The 18,940-nt window shown below is 42.1% G+C and overlaps 1 protein-coding gene across 1 annotated transcript in view; it reads left to right on the top strand.

The window, feature by feature from the left end:
* Positions 1–18,187, top strand: part of LOC124720014 (NADH dehydrogenase [ubiquinone] 1 alpha subcomplex subunit 10, mitochondrial) — a 73,765-nt gene extending 55,578 nt beyond the window's left edge. Inside the window, exons 6-7 of the mRNA XM_047245265.1 lie at positions 10,615–10,897; positions 17,773–18,187. Coding sequence (XP_047101221.1) covers positions 10,615–10,897; positions 17,773–17,853 — 364 coding nt within the window. The 3' untranslated portion in view covers positions 17,854–18,187. The remainder of the gene's footprint in view (positions 1–10,614; positions 10,898–17,772) is intronic.
* The last annotated feature ends 753 nt before the right edge of the window (positions 18,188–18,940 follow it).

Below are 18,940 nucleotides of genomic sequence, written 5' to 3'. Positions count from 1 at the left end.
AGTGGAAAGTGTTATAAACTGATGAGTGCAGTATCCTGGGAAATTCCATTACTTGTGTGTAGTTTGTGTGAGAAATAAAAAAGAACTGTTTGGCATGATCATCAGGTATGTTGCAGTATTAATCAACAAATGCGAGAACATACCAGTTTAAAACAGTTTTTTAATACAGACAGCAATGCAAATGATGATTATAAAATCATTCTTTGCATCCAACTCAAATCACATTCCTCTGAAGGGGAAAAAAGGAAGAAGAAAATGCCCCTGGTTTAGGTTATAAATGTCAATTTAATTAATGTGCATCTTCGTGTTCTCACAACGCAGTGACTGCTTCCGTAAACTGTGGACATTTAGCCACATAAATTCCACTTCTTCTTCTTCTTCTTCTTCTTCTTCTTCTTCTTCCTGTTTGGATCTTTCAGCTGTGTGTTCTTATACCATTTTCATGACTGAATGACACACTGCCGAAACATCAGAAGTGGAATTTATGCGGCTGACCTATTTAACCCTCGAGAGGGCGCTGTATATAAAGTGAGCCAACCAAAAACAAAATGATTTTGTGTGGTTCCATTGTTGTTTCACAGCTGCAAACACATACCTATTCCTTCATTATTGCTTCAGTTAACATAGCGAAAAATTGTGTTGGCATACTTCCAAGTGAGCAGCAGTAATATAAAATACAAAGTGAGCTAGGCAAGAAAGAATTTATGATCCGTGCAAAAAATGACCCCGATTATGAACTGCAACATAATCCCACATTGAGGCAGTTGCCTAGGAGATAATTAGTGATCGAATTATCAGCTGACTGAAATCTGATACAACTGCACTGCTTAATGCTTAGTGAGTCATTACTGTCTCTGTAACACCTGTCCTTGGCAACAGTGTGTTATAGTGCAACATTATTTAATTATTGTTTGATAAAACAGTAGTTTAGCTCACATTATGTAAATTTATTTTCTCATTGTTTGAATAAACTAAGACTAAACTGTGATTTTGGCCATACATGACTTATCTTGGTAACATAAGGAAAGCTATTCTATACATGTGTACAAGTGTGCCACGCACCCACTCGTGTTATGAAAAATGGCGCATCCGCTCAATGGTTAATGTGTTAATGAAGTTGTAAATTATTCCCACATTAAGAAATAAGTAGGATTCTATATATTACAAGTATAATCTCACTTCTGGTTCTAACTTCTAACCTAGATGCAAGTAAAACCGTGACCACTAAAGGTTCTTTATTTTTCTTTTACATTCGGGATGTTGTGTTGCGGTAGCTGATTCGTTAAGGGGGCATGAAATCTTGGTGGACCATGAGAATTCAATTTGAGAGTCATTAGAGGCACCAAATTTTGTCAAAGCCTCAGCTGAATCCTGTAAAAACACTGAGGAAAGTGTAGTAGCTGCTTTCTACATCGTCTATGCAACCGAGAAGGAAAATATTGCTACAAGAAAGTTTTCTGTATTAATTGAACTGTATGTAACTCTGACCAAATTAATGTTCAATGGCAATGAAAATTATGAAAGTTCTAATATTATTCTCAATTTGGAGGATGTAGTGTGTAAAATAATTGCTGATGATATTTGATAGAAAATAAAGTTGGCAAGGTGGTATTCAGTTATGATAGATGAGTCTACTGACATCACTCAAACAGAAACTATATATATGTGAAAATAGTGCAAAAAGGGAAATATGCATGCACTACTTAACACTGTGTCCACCAACAAAATGTTCTGTGATATCGTAGTAGTTTTGGATAGGCGTGGCACTGATACGAGCAAATGCTCCTCAATTGCTACTGATGGTGGATCCGTTATGACACGAGTTCGATTTACGATGGCTAATCTTTAACGACTAGCCCAATGTATTACATGTGCATTACGTGACCCATTGGTTAGCTCTAGTAGTTGGTCAAGCAGTTGAATACTGTTCAAATCTTGAAAAGTTTTAAGATGTTTTAAAGGGAATTTATAACTTCTTTGGACACTCGCCAACAAATTCCTAATCATTAGAAGATATACAAGAAATACTTAATGAGCCAAGGAAAAAACTTTAAACTTCTGTCATTCGTTGGCTGTCATTGGGAGAGACAGTAAATTCACAATATATAAATTTCAATTCTTTGGTATCTGTGCTGGGAAAAGATAAAAGATCAGTAGCTGCTGGCTTACTAAAAGGTGTCAAGTATGTAAAATTTTTGTCTGTGACCTCACTAATGAACAGAAGAAAAACCTCGCCATCGTGCAACTATTGTTCAACATTTCCCCTGATTCTCTGCCTAGAGCGAAGTGTTCGCTCTATATCCTTGCTAAACACAATATTTACCACGATTCCAGTAAACAAAGCTATCTTATGAATAGCGGATATTTTTCCTATCGATATTGTGACATTATTCTAACACTGCCTCACTACAACCTACTTTCAATACAATACTGACTTTTATTAACAGATTGATAGGGCAGTCCTCTCAGTCCTGCTGTGGCTAACTTGTTTATGGAGACTTTTGAACAACAGGCATTGCAGACTGCCAGTAAGAGACCAGCCAGATGGTATCGCTATGTCAACAAGAAGTTCGTAATATGGACACACAGAGCAGAGGAGTTGGATGCCTTCCTGACACATCTAAATAGCATTAATCTGAAAATCCAATTTACTGTGTGGACGAGGAGTATTGGGCAATTTAATTTGCTGAAGGTGCCTGTGATTAAATGACAGGACGGAAAATTGGGCCATAAAGTGTGTAGAAAGGCCACGCATACTGATCATTAACTGCATAAAGATTCAAACCACCACCCTAGACAAAAAAGAGGTGTAATAATCACCTTGGTGGACAGAGCATACAGAATTTGTGAACCTGTTTATTTAAAAGATGAGATTGAACATCTACAGTCAACTTTCGTGAAAAATGGCTATTCTAGCAAGGATATAGATCGAGCACTTCACTCTAGCCAGAGAATCAGGAGCAATGACGAACGAGTCACCCAGCAGCAAGGTTTTTCTTCCGCTCATTAGTAAGGTTGCACAGATCACATTGGGAAAGTGTTAAGCAAGTATGGGGTGGAAACTATTTTCAGACCCACCAGGAAAATAAAATAATATTTAAGATCGGCAAAAGATGCATGACACCCTTTGGCTACACTGGGAGTATATAAAATTCCTTGTAGTTGTGGACAGGTTTATATCGGTACCACAAAGAGAAGTGTTAACACCCGTCTTGTTGAACATAAGAGGAAATGCTGCCTGGGTCACATGGATAAATCAGCCGTAGCAGAACACATTTACCAGGAAGGTAATCATGAAATGAAATTCAGCGAGATGAACGTCATATCTAAAACCTCGCACTATTATGCACGCATATATAGGGAGGCTATTGAGATTTATAAACACTGTAACAATTTTAACAGGAAAGAGGAAGGTGTTAAACTGGATATAATTTGGATGTCAGCGTTGCACGGGAAGCATGGCAATCAATTACTTTCAATCGAGAATGTTGGCATTACCAGAGACGGTCTCATAGCTGAGACCACATGATGGTCAGTGGCATGCTCTGTACTGCCTATATAATCAGCACTTCATCAAGTTCTCATTGCAGTTCGCCGCTTTACCTCATAGGATGTCTCCTGCAGTCAGAGACGAAACGTCAGGAGAGAGTTTTATACATTGACCACGGCCTATCAGCCCAGAAGTTTTAAGTGAAGACAATACCGACTGTGAAAGCCTACATTGATAGAAGTGTTATTAAGTTCACGATTTTCAAATTCTTGGATAACATGCTTGTAAATTTAAATGAGACACTAGGGGATTTAGATGAGACAATAGTAAAATTTTTAGGAAATCTGGTCGGAGTGGGTGGCATCAGGGCAGATGACACACAATGAAGCGTAGTTCATCATGTCTTGCTGGTGGTGAAACACCAGCAGTCTCTAAGTAATCATAAGCTCAATTCAGCGCACAGAAGTATGACCCCAAATCATTCCCCTCCCAGGCCACACCATGGGAGGAATGTCAGGCTAAGGATGGAGGCGGATCTAATTTTCCCCAGTACCTTGTATGTTTGAGAGCTGATGGGGAATCTTTCATGACGATGAAGCCTCAGTTTTTTGTTGAGCATTTAGAGGACAAGTTCGGGGAGGTGGAGGGCTTGTCCAAAATGGGATCTGGGTCAGTCTTGCTCAAAACTGTGGTGTCACCGCCAGACACCACACTTGCTAGGTGGTAGCCTTTAAATCGGCCGTGGTCCGTTAGTATACGTCGGACCCACGTGTCGCCACTGTCAGTGATTGCAGACAGAGCGCTGCCACATGGCAGGTCTAGAGAGACATCCTAGCAGTCACCCCAGTTGTACAGCCGACTTTGCTAGCTATGGTTCACTGACTACATACGCTCTCATTTGCCGAGACGATAGTTAGCATAGCCTTCAGCTACGTCATTTGCTACGACCTACCAAGGCGCCATTATCATTTGCTATTTATCTTGTGATGCATGTACCGTCAGACCGATGTTCACCAATTATGGATTAAAGTTAAGTATTCCAACAGCTACGTAATTTATTTGCTAGACTCAAATCCTTTAACTGTTCCAGACCTCACGCCAGCCTGCGTGAGTTTAAACGCGTGCCTTTCGGCTACCCGTCACTGTGGATTGGCTGTCTTGCCAGTCCACAACACTCTGCCCAGTCACGGGAGTTACTCACTACTCACTTGTGACAAGCTGGGGGATGTTTCTGTAACAATCACGCCCCACAAGAGCTTAAATATGATCCAGCGTATCATATTTCACAGAGACTTTCTTTTGTAGTCTGATGATGAGCTGCGCGCCAGTTTAGAGTGGCGAGGTGTACATTTCGTCCAGCGTGCCCACCGGGCTCCGAAGGATAATCAGGTTGCCACCAGTGCCTTCATCTTGGCCTGTGAGGGTGATACATTGCCCGAGAATGTCAGGGTGATGGTCTACCAGTGTGATGTAAACTCCTATATCCCTCCCACGATGTGGTGCTTTAAGTGCTGGAAGTTCGGCCATATGTCTTCCCGCTGTACTTCCAGCGTCACATGCCGAGATTGCAGACACCCATCATATCCCAATACTCCATGTTCCCCACCTCCCATCTGTGTCAACTGTAGAGAACACCATTCACCTTACTCCCCTGACTGCAGGATTCTCCAGAAAGAAAGGAAAATCGTGGAGTACCAAGATCCTGGACAGACTGACCTACACTGAGACTAAGAGAAAATTGAACGCCTGTATTCTGTGCGTATGACATCGTCTTACGTCGCCGTTACAACAGTTCTGGCACCATCTGCTCTGCCAACCCACGGTGGGGGGCATTTCCCTCCCTGTTGCTTCTGCAACACCTACTTTGGGAGCAACACAACACCCCCCCCTTTCCCCCCTCCCAACCAAAGGGGACGTCCGTCCCCACTTCTAAGCCGGAGAAGTGTAAGTCTTCTTCGGTTTCTCGTGCTAGGAAGGTTGTCCCTTGGGTCACTCCCATCCCAGGTTTCTTCTAGTGGGAAAGGCGATACCCGCCAGTGGCTGATGAGCGCAAAAGTATCATGTCGTAAGGCTTCACGCTCATCCTTAGTCCAGGAGACTGAGCCAGTGAAGTCCTCCCAGCCAGGGAAACCCAAGGAGCAGCGAGAGAAATCCAAAAAGAAAACCCCTGAGACCAAGGATACTGTGGTGGCACCCACACCACCACTACCTACAAGCTCTGCGGCTGAGGATGGTGTGGAGATTTCGGCATCTGCTGAGGACCTAGATCTTTCCAGACCCTCAGACACGATGGATATAGACTGCTCAGGCAATAAATTGGTGGCACAGGTGACTCTGAGGCGTAAACTGCCTCATTGAATGTTCCGTGCCTTCCCAGTCTCACGATGTCATCCTCCAGTGGAATTGCGGTGGTTTTTTCCACCGTCTGATTGAGCTATGGCAACTGTTAAGCTTTACACCTGCTATCTGCATTGCCCTCCTGGAAACCGGGTTCCCAGCAATGCGGACCCAAGCCCTCCGTGGCTATAAGGGATATTAAGGGAACCGTAGCGACTATAATCGAGTGTCACCTGGAGTTTGCGTTTATGTCCTAAACTCACCCTGTAGTGAACATGTGCCCTTTCAAACCCCTCTTGAAGCTGTGGCTGTCAGAATAAGGATGGTGCAGGCAATAAGTGTCTGTAATGTATGTCTTCCTCCAGATGGTGCAGTACCCCCGAATGTATTAGCTGCACTGATTGATCAACGTCCTAAACCTTTCCTACTTCTGGGAGATTTTAATGCCCATAACCCCTTGTGGGGTGGTACTGTGCTTACTGGCCGAGGCAGAGATGTCGAAACTTCACTGTCGCAATTTGACCTCTACCTCTTAAATACTGGGGCCGCCACACATTTCAGTGTGGCTCATGGTAGTTACTCAGCCATTGATTTATCAATTTGCAGCCCAGGACTTCTCCCATCTATCCACTGGAGAGCACGTGATGAGCGTTGTGGTAGTGACGACTTCCCCATCCTCCTGTCACTGCCCCAGCGTCAGACACGGATGCTTGCCCAGATGGGCTTTGAACAAAGTGGACTATGGAACTTTCACCTCTGCTGTCACCGCTGAATCTCCCCCACACGGTAACATCGATTTGATGGTTGAGCAGGTGACTAGCACAATTGTTTCTGCGGCAGAAAACGCGATCCCTACTTCTTAAGGGTGCCTGAGGCATAAGGCGGTTCCTTGGTGCTCGCCGGAAGTTGCTGAAGCAATTAAGGTGCGTCGGTGAGCTCCACAGCGGCATAAGCGGCACCTTTCCCTGGAGCACCTCATAGCCTTTAAACAGCTCCATGCCTGTGTTCACTACCTTATCAAACAATGGAAGGAGAAGTGTTTGGAGAGATACATGGCGGGAGAGCACCATCATTCCTGTGCTCAAACCTGGTAAAAACCCGCTTGATGTGGATAGCTATCTGCCCATCAGCCTCACCAACATTCTTTGTAAGCTGCTGGAACGTATGGTATGTCGGCAGTTGGGTTTGGTCCTGGAGTCACGTGGCTTGCTGGCTCCATGTCAGGGCGGCTTCCGCCAGGGTCGCTCTACTACTCATAATCTTGCGTCCATCCAGTCTGCAATCTGTACAGCTTTTTTCAGTGGCAACACCTTGTTGCTGTCTTTTTTGACTTACGTAAAGCACTGTAGTGGTGACACATCAATTCCTTGGACTGGTTTTCAACGCTCGAATGACTTGGCTCCCTCATCTTTGTCAACTTAAGCAGAAGTGCTGGCAGCACCTCAATGCCCTCCATTTCCTGAGCAACACCAATAACTGGGGTGCAGAACACTTTATGCTGCTGCAGCTCTACAGAGCCCTTGTCCAATCCCGAATTGACTACGGGAGTGTGGTTTATGGTTCGGCAGCGCCTTCAGCATTGCATTTACTTGACCCTGTGCACCACTGTGGAGTTCGATTAGCAACAGAAGCTTTTAGGACGAGTCTCGTGACCAGCATGCTGGTGGAGGCTGGTGTCCCTCCACTGCAGATCAGACGTGCGCAACTGCTCGCCAGTTATGCACCACACATTCATAGTTCCCCTGAGCATCCGAATTACCGTCTCCTTTTCCCACTTGCAGCAGTCCATGTCCCGCATCGGCGGCCCAGATCGGGACTAACGTTTGCAGTTCGCATTTGGTCCCTTCTCTCCGAACTGGAGTCCTTTCCTTTACCACCTCTTCTTGTGGTCCGTTCACGTACACTTCCACGGCGTATGCCTCGGGCGCAGCTTCATCTGTACCTTTTGCATGGCCCTAAGGACTCCGTTAATCCCACCACTCTCCGCTGTCACTTCCTCTCTATTCTTGATGTGTTCCGGGGCTCTGAAGTGGTTTACACCAACGGCTCAATGGCTGTGGTCATGTAGGCTTCACGTATATTCATGGAGGACATATTGAGCAGCATTCCTTGCCAGTTGGCTGCAGTGTTTTCTCTGCGGAGCTGGCGGCCGTATCTCGTGCTCTTGAGTACATCTGCTCATGTCCTGGCAAGTCATTTCTCCTGTGTACTGACTCGTTGAGCAGCCTACGAGCCATCGCCAGTGCTACCCTTGCCACCCTCTGGTAGCATCCATTCACGAGTCTGTCTGTAGTCTGGAACAGTCCCGCCATTCCTTAGTGTTTGTGTGAACCCCATGACATGTCGGAATCCCAGTCAACAAAGTTGCCAACAGGCTGGCCAAACAGGCTACGCTGAAACTGCTTCTGGAGATGATAGGCATCTCCGAAGCTGACTTGCATTCTGTCATACATCACAGGGTTTTCCGGCTTTGGGAGACGGAATGGCATAACAGCACACACAAACTTTGTGTCATTAAGGAGACCATGAATGTGTGAAAGTCTTCCATGTAGGCATCTCGCAGGGAATCAGTTGTCCTCTGCCGGCTCCGCATTGGCCATATGTGGCTAACACACGGTTACCTACTTCATCGCGAGGACCCACCTCAGTGTCGCTGTGGCTCTCAAGTGACAGTCGTCCACCTCTTGCTGGACTGCCCACTTTTAGCCACTCTGCGGCAGACTTTTAACTTTCCCAGCACCCTGCCTTTGGTGTTGGGCAACAATGCCTCCACAGCAGCTTTAGTTTTACGTTTTATCCGTGAGAGTGGGTTTTATACTTCTGCGTAGTTTTAGTGCATGTCCTTTGTCCTTCTGTGTCCTCCACCCTAGTGCTTTTAGGGTGTAGGTTTTAATGTATTGCAGAGTGGCTGGCTTTCCCTTTTTATTGCTGTGGTTGGCCGGCCACTGTAATCTGCTTTCATGTTTTACTCTCTCTGTTTCTAGTGTCTCTCTGTTGTTTTCTTGTTCTCTTTTGTTCCTTTTACTGTTCGTTGCCTTCCCTTCATTCTTGTGGCTTTTCCTTTCTTTCCATCTTGTGTTATATGCTTCGTCCGTTTTATTCTCACACTTGTGGCATTTTTTTATTAGGAACACGGAACTGATGAACTCGTAGTTTGGTCCCTTCTCACGCCTCTAAACCAACCAACCAACCAACCAACCAACCAATAAATGATTTAGTTGCATGAACAATATAAAATCAGAAGTCGTCTTTCTGTGGGAAAAGAGCTAGCAAACTTCTGGTGATTAAGAATGAAGGGCTATCTCACGATGACTTTGATTTTGAAAAGGCAGCCGTTGTGTGGAGCATGCATAAAAACTAATGTATTCAAATGTGATGTGATATAATGAAATGCAAAATGCAAAAATCAGTATTGACAGTTTATATAGTGTAGATGTGATATGAAATGTGTGGATCTATGTGTGTAAAAGTTATATATATAAAAAAAAAAATCATTTAGCAGTTTACTGTTAGCTTCAATTTAGTATATACATTTTTCACTTTTAAAAACTCATTAATAGTATAATTTATTAAAAAAATTACTAGCAGAGTTTTGCACAAAATTTTCATATTGTGGATAAATGTAAATTTTGAATCATACTTTTTTGCAACATTATTTCATTTTCTAGCTTAAACCCACCAGAACCATAACTGATTTTTCCAACACGCTTACCCAGTATGATTCGTCCAAGCAAAATATGTTCTGATTGCCAGATTTTCTTATTTTAAGAATATGTAAAAACTGTGTCCATGAAGCAATGATATCACTAGCAAATTCGCCCATCTTAGATGTATTGAGCACAACACATTTTGGAACATCTTTTTCAAAACAGTCTAAAAATTTGACCAGGCTTCTGACAACTGTGATTTCCTGGCGATCTAAACACTGGACTTCCACATTTCTGGCCATATAAATTGGTTTCATTGGCAGTCCATTGTACAGTCCTCTAGTTGATGCCACTCACTTGTGCAATATGTTCTGCCAACTTCTGTGATGGGTCCACCATTTCTGCTTCATATTTAGAGAAATGATGTACCCAGGAAATTGTCTCGACGGTTTGCCATATATGGTATTTGGTGTAACAAAAAATTCTACGAAGGGCAGAAAAGTACAAGAATACCAGTTGTTTACAGAAAATGTGAAAAGAAATACTGTTGAGAATGTAATTCGTAAAGAATGATTTTCTCTTATTCATCCTTTTGAGCACTTTATACACTGACACATACAAATCAACACATAACCAGGTATGAAGTACTATATCTTGTTCAGTTGTTCTCTTTGCTAGTCACACGATTACTCTTGTTGGCAAGTTCCCGCGTGTCGTCTTTGTTTTGTTGTGACGACGAATTTGAGTTGGGCTGTTTAATGAACTGTGTGTACATGACAGTAACAAGCATTTATTGCCTTTATCGTAAACAATCATAATTTTTGCCATGTGGTTTGTAAATTTGTAATTATTGGACAAAATTCATAATTATGATTTGTAATAGTTGACATCTCTTTATTTAACAACTTAGACAGCGCACCATGCCTTTTCAAATTCTGGCCACAGCGCTTCCTACCGGGACATTTTTATGTGCGGCATCTCATGTGCTTAATACGATATTTTGCCAGGTGATCCGAAGATACGAAGGCAAAACTCGTCATTCGAGGATAAATATAATAAAAAAATCCAATTTTGCAACCGAGGCTGTTACTTCTTTCATATTGCAGATTATTTCTCACTCGTTGCGCTCTGCTCCCGCAGCAACCACGCGCAGCTGCTGGTCTACGACTGGTCGGAGGGCGGTGACGTGGAGGTGGTGGTGGAGGACATAGAGCGCGTGGACATGGACCAGTCGGACAAACACGACCCCAAGTTCCACGACTGGAAGGAGCTGGCCGCCGAGTGGGAGTGGACGGAGGCACGAACACTCTACACCAACCAGAAGGACGACCTCATGTGTTTCTTCAACGTGCCGCGTTTCGACTGCCCCGAACTCAACGTCGACCCCTATGACGCCAAGAAGTATGAGGAGCTCTGGGATAATGTGAGTAATCCTCCCAGCTGCTGCTATTTGTAGTGGTGAATCAAAGTGGAGGTACAGCTGACAAAATTTCCAGGGAAAGGTTCAAAGATTCGTGTAGGTGACATTTGCCCTGTGGCAGCAGTCTGTATAACTTCAGTAGTTAATGACACTCAGCAGTATAATGATGGCCGAGATTGTAGATACAGTAGAGAGTCGATTATCCGAAGTAATTGGGGGACATGGGTGTCGGAAAACTGGTTTGTTCGAATAATTGAACTGTACATGTTTATTTACCAAAAAGAAGTACTGTACAGTAAATTTGCTATGCTCATCTTTTGTTTTTTTTTATGTCCATAATTGTCGACTTCCCCACCTTCCCCACCTTGTACTCATTGAATAAAGTGGTTGCAGATTCACCTTCTTCTAACCTTTTAACAATCTCGTACTTGTTCCTCATAGAAAGGAAAACACGTTTATGTTCAAGCATTTTGTATCGTCAAGTTCACTTCTTCACGCAGCAACGCACAAGTGGTCGTAACAGAGAACAGAAGGTGACTGTTTGCACCATGAGAAGCTCTTTTTTGGGGTGCGCAATCCATCAAACTGCGCGGAGCGGCACGCCTCAACTCTAAGCTGGCGCAGCTCTTGCTGTGAACAGCTTTGATACTGCTGCTACTTCTACTGCCAGTCCAGTGCCAAGCTGACAGAAGTTTGCTGATTGTTGAAATACAGCGACTGGCGGCTTGGCCGGTCAGCAGCGCCTTGTGAAGGCCCCATTAGAAGCAATGTTCCGCCAGCGGTGGCCCAGTGCGGCGACTACTGTGGGAAACTTGGTTTGGGAGTGAGGGGGATGATGGACGGTAGGGTGGGAGAGTAACAGGTGCGAGCGAGTACACAGTTCAGTTAAGCGGTCGTTTGGTTGACTGATGTTCAGATAATCGACACTCTACTGTACTTCTTAGGGAGAGTATGTTGTTGTTGGTTCCCCCCCCCCCCCCTCCCCCCGCCCCAGTCCAAAGACTGGGTTGATGCAGCTCTCCAGGCTAGTCTATCTTATGCAAGCCTCTTCATTTGTGTACAGGTACTGCCCCTACCTCCATTTGAACCTGCTTACTGTACTCAAGCTTTGGTTCTCTCAAATAGGCTGCTTCTTGATGCCTGAGGATGTGAATATCAACTGATCCCATCTTTTAGCCAACATCTACATCTACATGGATACTCTGTAAATCACATTTAAGTGCCTGGCAGAGGGTTCATCGAATCGCATTCACAATTCTCTATTATTCCAATCTCGTATAGAGTGCAGAAAGAATGAACAGGAAATAATGAACACCTATATCTTTCTGTAAGAGCTCTGATTTCCCTTATTTTATCGTAGTGATCATTCCTCCCTATGTAGGTCGGTGTCAACTTCTATCATAAATTGTTTCCTCTAGTTTGGTTCATTACCTCCTCATTACTTACTCGAGGTAAAACAAAAAACCTTCTCACCAATGTACAAACACATAGAACACACACATGAGCACACATGAACAAGAAACATCCACAACAACAAACAAGTGGTTCGCTCTCACCTACGACAACAAAGCAGCCCACAGAATATGCAATATACTCAAAAAAAATCAAGGGCTAAAAATAGCCTACAGGACAGACAACTCAACACAGAGAAAATTGAGGATGACCAACACATCTGGTATTTACCAACTAACATGTCAGGACCACAAATCAGTTTATATAGGACAGGCAAGTAGAAACTTTAATACCAGATACACAGAACACAGAAGAGCATTAGAAAGTAACAGCTGTCATTACATTTGCTGAACACCTTATGGACAATAAACAACGCAACAGACATCCATACTGACTTGAAAATTCTCAAATGCAGCAACAGCCCCCACAAAAACTAATAATTGAGGAAAACTATCAAATACAAAAAGCTATAGTTGAAGGAAAACAAGTAATAAATGAATCCACAGCTCTCTGTGATGAAGCTCTGTTCTCTGCCCTCAAAGAATTATTAGACAATACCAACCTATAGAGCAACCCCCCCCCCCCCCCCCCCACACACACACACACACACACACACACACACACACACACAATTTTGTGTGTTTCTTCGAAAATCTGTAATTATGATTTTAAAAACGAATATTTATATGTATACAAACAGTAAAGAACATTCTTTATGTTTAACAGCCATGAAATAAAAGCCCACTGATGATGCTGTGACTGCAGTGAAACATGTTTGGGATAAGAAACAAAACTGTATTTTGCTAAAGGCGGACCCCATCCAAAAACATTGTCGTGCAAGTGCAGAGAATCAGAAGCCGGCACATGGAGGTGATGCGTAACTGCAAAGTTGTGTGTTTAAGTGAAACTAGCTGTGCTGTTCAGAAGGCATTCAATGAGTTAGAATTTATCAACTGTCATTCTGTCATAACAGTGCAGAAAACAATTCATTAGTGACAGGATCGAGTACCTCCGATTGGCTCGGGCACCTGTGCCGAGATGTGGTCGACCAGAATCTGGACGGCGAATATGCCTGCCCTCACATTCGCATCGGAGCTGACACTGGGAAACTGACGTGAATGTCTCACGAATCTGGATACAGCACGAATGTACCAGCCGGCCAAATTGAGATTGAACTGTCAGGTGCAGATAATGTTGTCTCAGACAAGTACGTGCCATCTCCGTGTCCTTCACAGTAACCACTCAACATCTGGCACTGTTCGTGGTCCTTTCATACCCTACCAGGTCTGGTAACAACACTAAACAAAAACAACACTAAGTTAATATAATAGAAGGAAACATTCCACGTGGGAAAAGTTATATATAAAAACAAAGATGAGGTGACTTACCGAACGAAAGCGCTGGCAGGTCGATAGACACACAAACAAACACAAACGTACACACAAAATTCAAGCTTTCGCAACAAACTGTTGCCTGAATTTTGAACTTTGTGTGTATGTTTGTGTGTCTATCGACCTGCCAGCGCTTTCGTTCGGTAAGTCACCTCATCTTTGTTTTTATATATAATTTTTCCCACGTGGAATGTTTCCTTCTATTATATTGATATCATTAATTTGAATCCAACAATTACGTTTGTTATTGTCACTGTTGCATTTCGAAATCTTTTCTGTCGTCTTATTTTCCTCTTTCTGTTTTTGCCAGTAGTTTCACTTTGTATTCACCTTCTCCTTTTACCGTAATCTGCTATACTATTTTATCCCGCCAGTCTTTAAATATGTCTGCTTGTGTCTGTATATGTGTGGATGGATATGTGTGTGTGTGCTAGTGTATACCCGTCCTTTTTTCCCCCTAAGGTAAGTCTTTCCACTCCCGGGATTGGAATGACTCCTTACCCTCTCCCTTAAAACCCACATCCTTTCGTCTTTCCCTCTCCTTCCCTCTTCCCGATGAGGCAACAGTTTGTTGCGAAAGCTTGAATTTTGCGTGTATGTTTGTGTTTGTTTGTGTGTCTATCGACCTGCCAGCGCTTTCGTTCGGTAAGTCACCTCATCTTTGTTTTTATATACAACACTAAGTTACATTGATATCCGACCATGTCTTAAGACATTTTCAATTTTGCAAAGAAAAAAAGTCTCGAGAACTCCATCAGGTGAATAAGCGAGCCTGTGGAACAACAGGAATGCCTTTTCAGGTCAAAAATTCTGTGTTGGAAATGGCCGCGTGACATGACGTGTTGCCATGGTGCAGCATCCAGTTGTCTGGAATGGTACGGTCTCACTCAATTCACTCCTTCCCTCAGTCTTTTGAGGACATCCTTCTAAAACACTTAGTTGACAGTTTTGTTCTGGAGAAGCACATTGTTTATTCTCAGTACCCCTACAATCAAAAAAGCAAATCAGCATTATATTGATCTGTTATTTGCTCATTTGATGCTGTTTGGTCGAGGAGATGTCTCTGTCTGCCACTTCTCACTCTGTCTCAGGACCATACTCAAAAATCCAGGATTCATCACTTGAAAGTTCATGGTCATTGGCAGTCCTCAAGAAGCATGTGTAGTTGAGATATCTTTCAGTGCCATTTTGGCACACGTCTTTTGCATCTGAAAAACCTCGGTCAAAATTTTATGTACGGTGAAAGTTTTTAACAGGTCTCCCATTGTTCTTATCATAAAACACCAGTCCGATCTCAAGAGATATTTTGTCAGTTTTTTAAGCTGAAGGTCTCCCATGCGAGGTTAATCTTTGACATATTCTTGGTCTTTCAAAAATGATTTGTGCTCTCAATAAGGAATGTTACCCGTAGACCTGTTTCAACTTTTTGAAGGTCACACTCGTAGATTCCCCGAGTTTAACACAAAACTTTGTAACAGTGCTCTAAATACTACTGTTCCACTTTTGTAACACCCAACGAAAACACAGCTTCACTGATGGTGCTGTCAAAAATCACCCGGTGCCTGTACACAGCTGAAACTCTGACCGAGCATTGGGACAGATGAACACACTGGTGGCACGAATTGTGATGCAGTGCTACAAGAATACAGAAAAACCTCAACTGGCAGCCTCTTGAAGCTGGGAAAGCTTACTTAGGAAGTTTCAAGAAGTTTCAAGAACTAGTATTAAGTGTGTAATCTAGGAATATACTGCAACCCCCTAGTTAATTTGTGCTTTGCGCCCATATGGAAATCAACAGCAAGTGAAAAACATTTCACCAATGGAATTTAAAGTTTCATACAGGTGGGTTAGGTGACTTACGCTTCATTTTAATCCATCCATTTGTTATAGAACTACACCTGTGGAAAAACTGCCCCAAACTTAGAACAAACATCTTGATATCTTTTCAACATTATAAGATCCAACTTCGACACAAAATTTATTTACATTTCCAAATAGGAAATATAGATCAAATGCCCATCTATTTTGATATGCTGAACAGCATTACAGTAAATAATGTAGGGGTACATAGTGTGCAAATACGTGCATGTGATGCTGAAAAGCAGTAGTGCACGGTGATGTTGATTGTTACAGCTTATGGACAAAAATTGCTACTGTACATAGTTTTTAATTGGAAAACTCCCCTCAAGGGAGAATGTTTCCCAACTGGCATTAGTGTAAGAGCTCATGACATTACACTGCAGTAACTTGTAATGGTATTAATTTCAATCCATGTTGTGTGTACGTGTCATTTTGAAATTGATGATTTGTGATCCACCTGGAAAAGTCTCTATTGGCTGCTCCACAATTTTCTGAGCCAAAATTTAGGAAAAAGAAATGCAGCATACATTTGTGGAATAATCTACGGAAAAACTGAATGAGTTGTAGAAGCAATACTGGGGGAAGACCACTTTGGTTTCTTGAAAAATGCTTACCTTAGAAGAAATGTTGAAGAGAGACAAACTCACTTTCTACTACTAATAGATTTAGAAAAGATATTTGCCAGTGATGACTGGAAAACACTTTTTGATTTTCTGAAGCTACCAGGGGTAAAACACAGGGAGCAAGAGGTAATGAACAACTTGTACAGAAACCAGAGTGCAGTTATGAGAGCTCAAAGAGACAAAAAGGAAGCTACAGTTTAGAAGGGAGCGAGCTAGAGTTGTCGTGTCTTCTCAATGTTACACGATTTGTACACTGAGCCGAAGTAAATGAAAATATAGAGCCAAAGTTCAGGGAGAAGACATAAAATCTTTCAGGTTTGTCGGTGACACTGTAATTCCGTCAGATAGAAAAGGGCTAAGATGAAGAACTGAACGAAATGAATAGTGTCTTGAAAAGAGATCATGAGACAAACGTCAACAAGAGTTACACTAGGATAATGCAGTGTGTTCAAATTAATTAGGAAATGCTGATGGAATTATATTACGAAATGAGACACTAAAAGTATTAGATGAATTTTGCTATTTGTGCAGCAAAATAACTGTGTTGATGAAATAAAAGAAGGTATCAAATGTAGGCCGGCAATGCCAAGCAAACAGTTTCTGTAGAAGAGAAATTTGTTTGCATTGAATATAAATTTGTTTTAGGAAGACTCTTTTGAAGGCATTTATGTAGAGTGTAGCCTTGTACAGAAGTGAAAAGTGGACAATAAGCGGTTCGGACAAGCAGACAACAGAAGTTTTTGTAGTGTAGTGCTACAGTGGAGTATTGAAGATTAGATGTGTGTCCTTTCTAATTTTGTGGTTTAGTTTATCTATTGTGTATGTGTTGTATCCATTCTCTACAGCTATTTGTCTGATTGTCTGTAATTCATTGTCATAGTTGTTTTCAGTGAGTGGCGTTTTGTTCAGTCTGTGTAGCATATATTGGAAGCCGGCTAGTTTGTGTGCAATCGGATGATAAGAATGACTGTGAATGGCTGTGCTGGTGGTGCTCACTTTCCTGAATATGGAGAACTGGTGTTGGTTGTTGTGTCTGTATATTGTGGGATCAAGGAAATTTAACATTTTGTCATTTTCTGTTTCTATGGTGAATTTTAATTTGGGGTGGACTGTGTTAATATCACTGTGGAGTTGTTGGATGCGACTGGGTGTTTCATCGAGACGGCATATGATGTCATCTACATAATGATACCAGTATATTGTCCGGTGTTGTTTGGGTCTTATTATTGTTTCAAATATTTTATTTTCAATGTGATTGAGAAAAAATGTGTGGTAGGAGTCTACTGACTGGTGATGCTAAAGGTGGACCCCATCCAAAAACATATATTTTGTTAAAGCAAACACAGACAAAAAAGTGTTTCAACCCCAAGAGGATTATAGTTGTAACTGTTTGTAATCACTATATTCATATTGAAGTGGTCTGTGTTGTGCACTACCAATCACTTTCTATCTATACTATGAATTTTGTAAGTCATATTAACCTTGGAAAAATTAATGCCACATGTTTCAGTTTTACTGATGCACTTCATTACACCAACACTTTTGTTTTCAGGCACCAGGCATGAAATACCGCAAGGGCTTCAATCAGGACATGGGTGACAGGGGCATCCTGGTGAAGACGAAGGCAGTTTAAAGTAACGGCAGCAACGTCTGTAGTGTCTCTGTCAGTGTGTCTGCATTGTGCACTCTGTATTTGCATCTGTACAGCGAGTTGTGCATAAGACGAATAAACTCTGTTGATAAATTATTTTGCTTCATCTGTGCCTCTTGGACTCTGTTATTTGATTTTGTTGTGATGATGTGGCTATTCTGGAGGTGTGATGTGTTCCACTGACCTTCTTGTGATGTAGTTCTCACAGATACTGTACATGGCATTGTAGATGGTACTTTATATATATTTGTTGTTTTGTCACCTTGCAGGCAACATAAAGAAAAATAAATGTGGAGGTTGAAGAAGTTCACAGAAAGCACCATGTCCAGAACTTACTTATTTTGCAGTGCCCAATTAATTTCACAATTGTAAAGCCATTTACAAGTATGGGCCATCAACTATAATTGTGCTCCAGTGATATTACCTTAGTGAAAAAAGGTAGTTGTACAAAATTAAAAAAGAAAATTTAAAATATGAATGTGTCTCAAGTAACCTCTTTATCCCTTGTATGTTTATGTGCCACCAAAAAAACTTCAGCAGGCACAGTTTTTTGGTGCTTATCCCTCTCCGATCCACCATATCATGTAAGTGTCTGGATAAAGATTTAATTCAGTGTAATTTGGATGGGGGAAGAGGTGTTGTGGAGTTTCTTCCTAGCTTAGATTTAGCATACTTAATAGTTCTCCCTCTCTCTATTTTTTTCCTCAGATTGCACGTTAAAAGACCACTTTTGTGAGAGTTAATGAGGAAAAAACCTGATTACAGATTTTTCTCATCATCATAATGTAGGATTTATTCCAGTTGTCTTTGATAATAGTTTTACATTCTGCCCAATGAAGCTAACTGATGTGTATACTCCTTTTCTTCCAGGCTCCAGATTGCAGTCTGTTAGTGCCTTGCTCATCTGGTAGGACTTGAGCATAGGACACAGTGCTTCACTTCCAAATGCCCGGAATCACTTTCTCATTTCTTCTTCTCCACCTCTGCCACTGTTCTTTGTCTGATATACAGTGAAACCTCTTTATAATGTTCCTCAGTATAATGTTTTCCTTTATATTACGTTCTTTTT

The sequence above is a fragment of the Schistocerca piceifrons genome, chromosome 11 (genome assembly GCF_021461385.2).
Source record: "Schistocerca piceifrons isolate TAMUIC-IGC-003096 chromosome 11, iqSchPice1.1, whole genome shotgun sequence".
Lineage (NCBI taxonomy): Eukaryota > Metazoa > Arthropoda > Insecta > Orthoptera > Acrididae > Schistocerca > Schistocerca piceifrons.
This window is presented reverse-complemented; position numbering and strand designations above follow the sequence as displayed.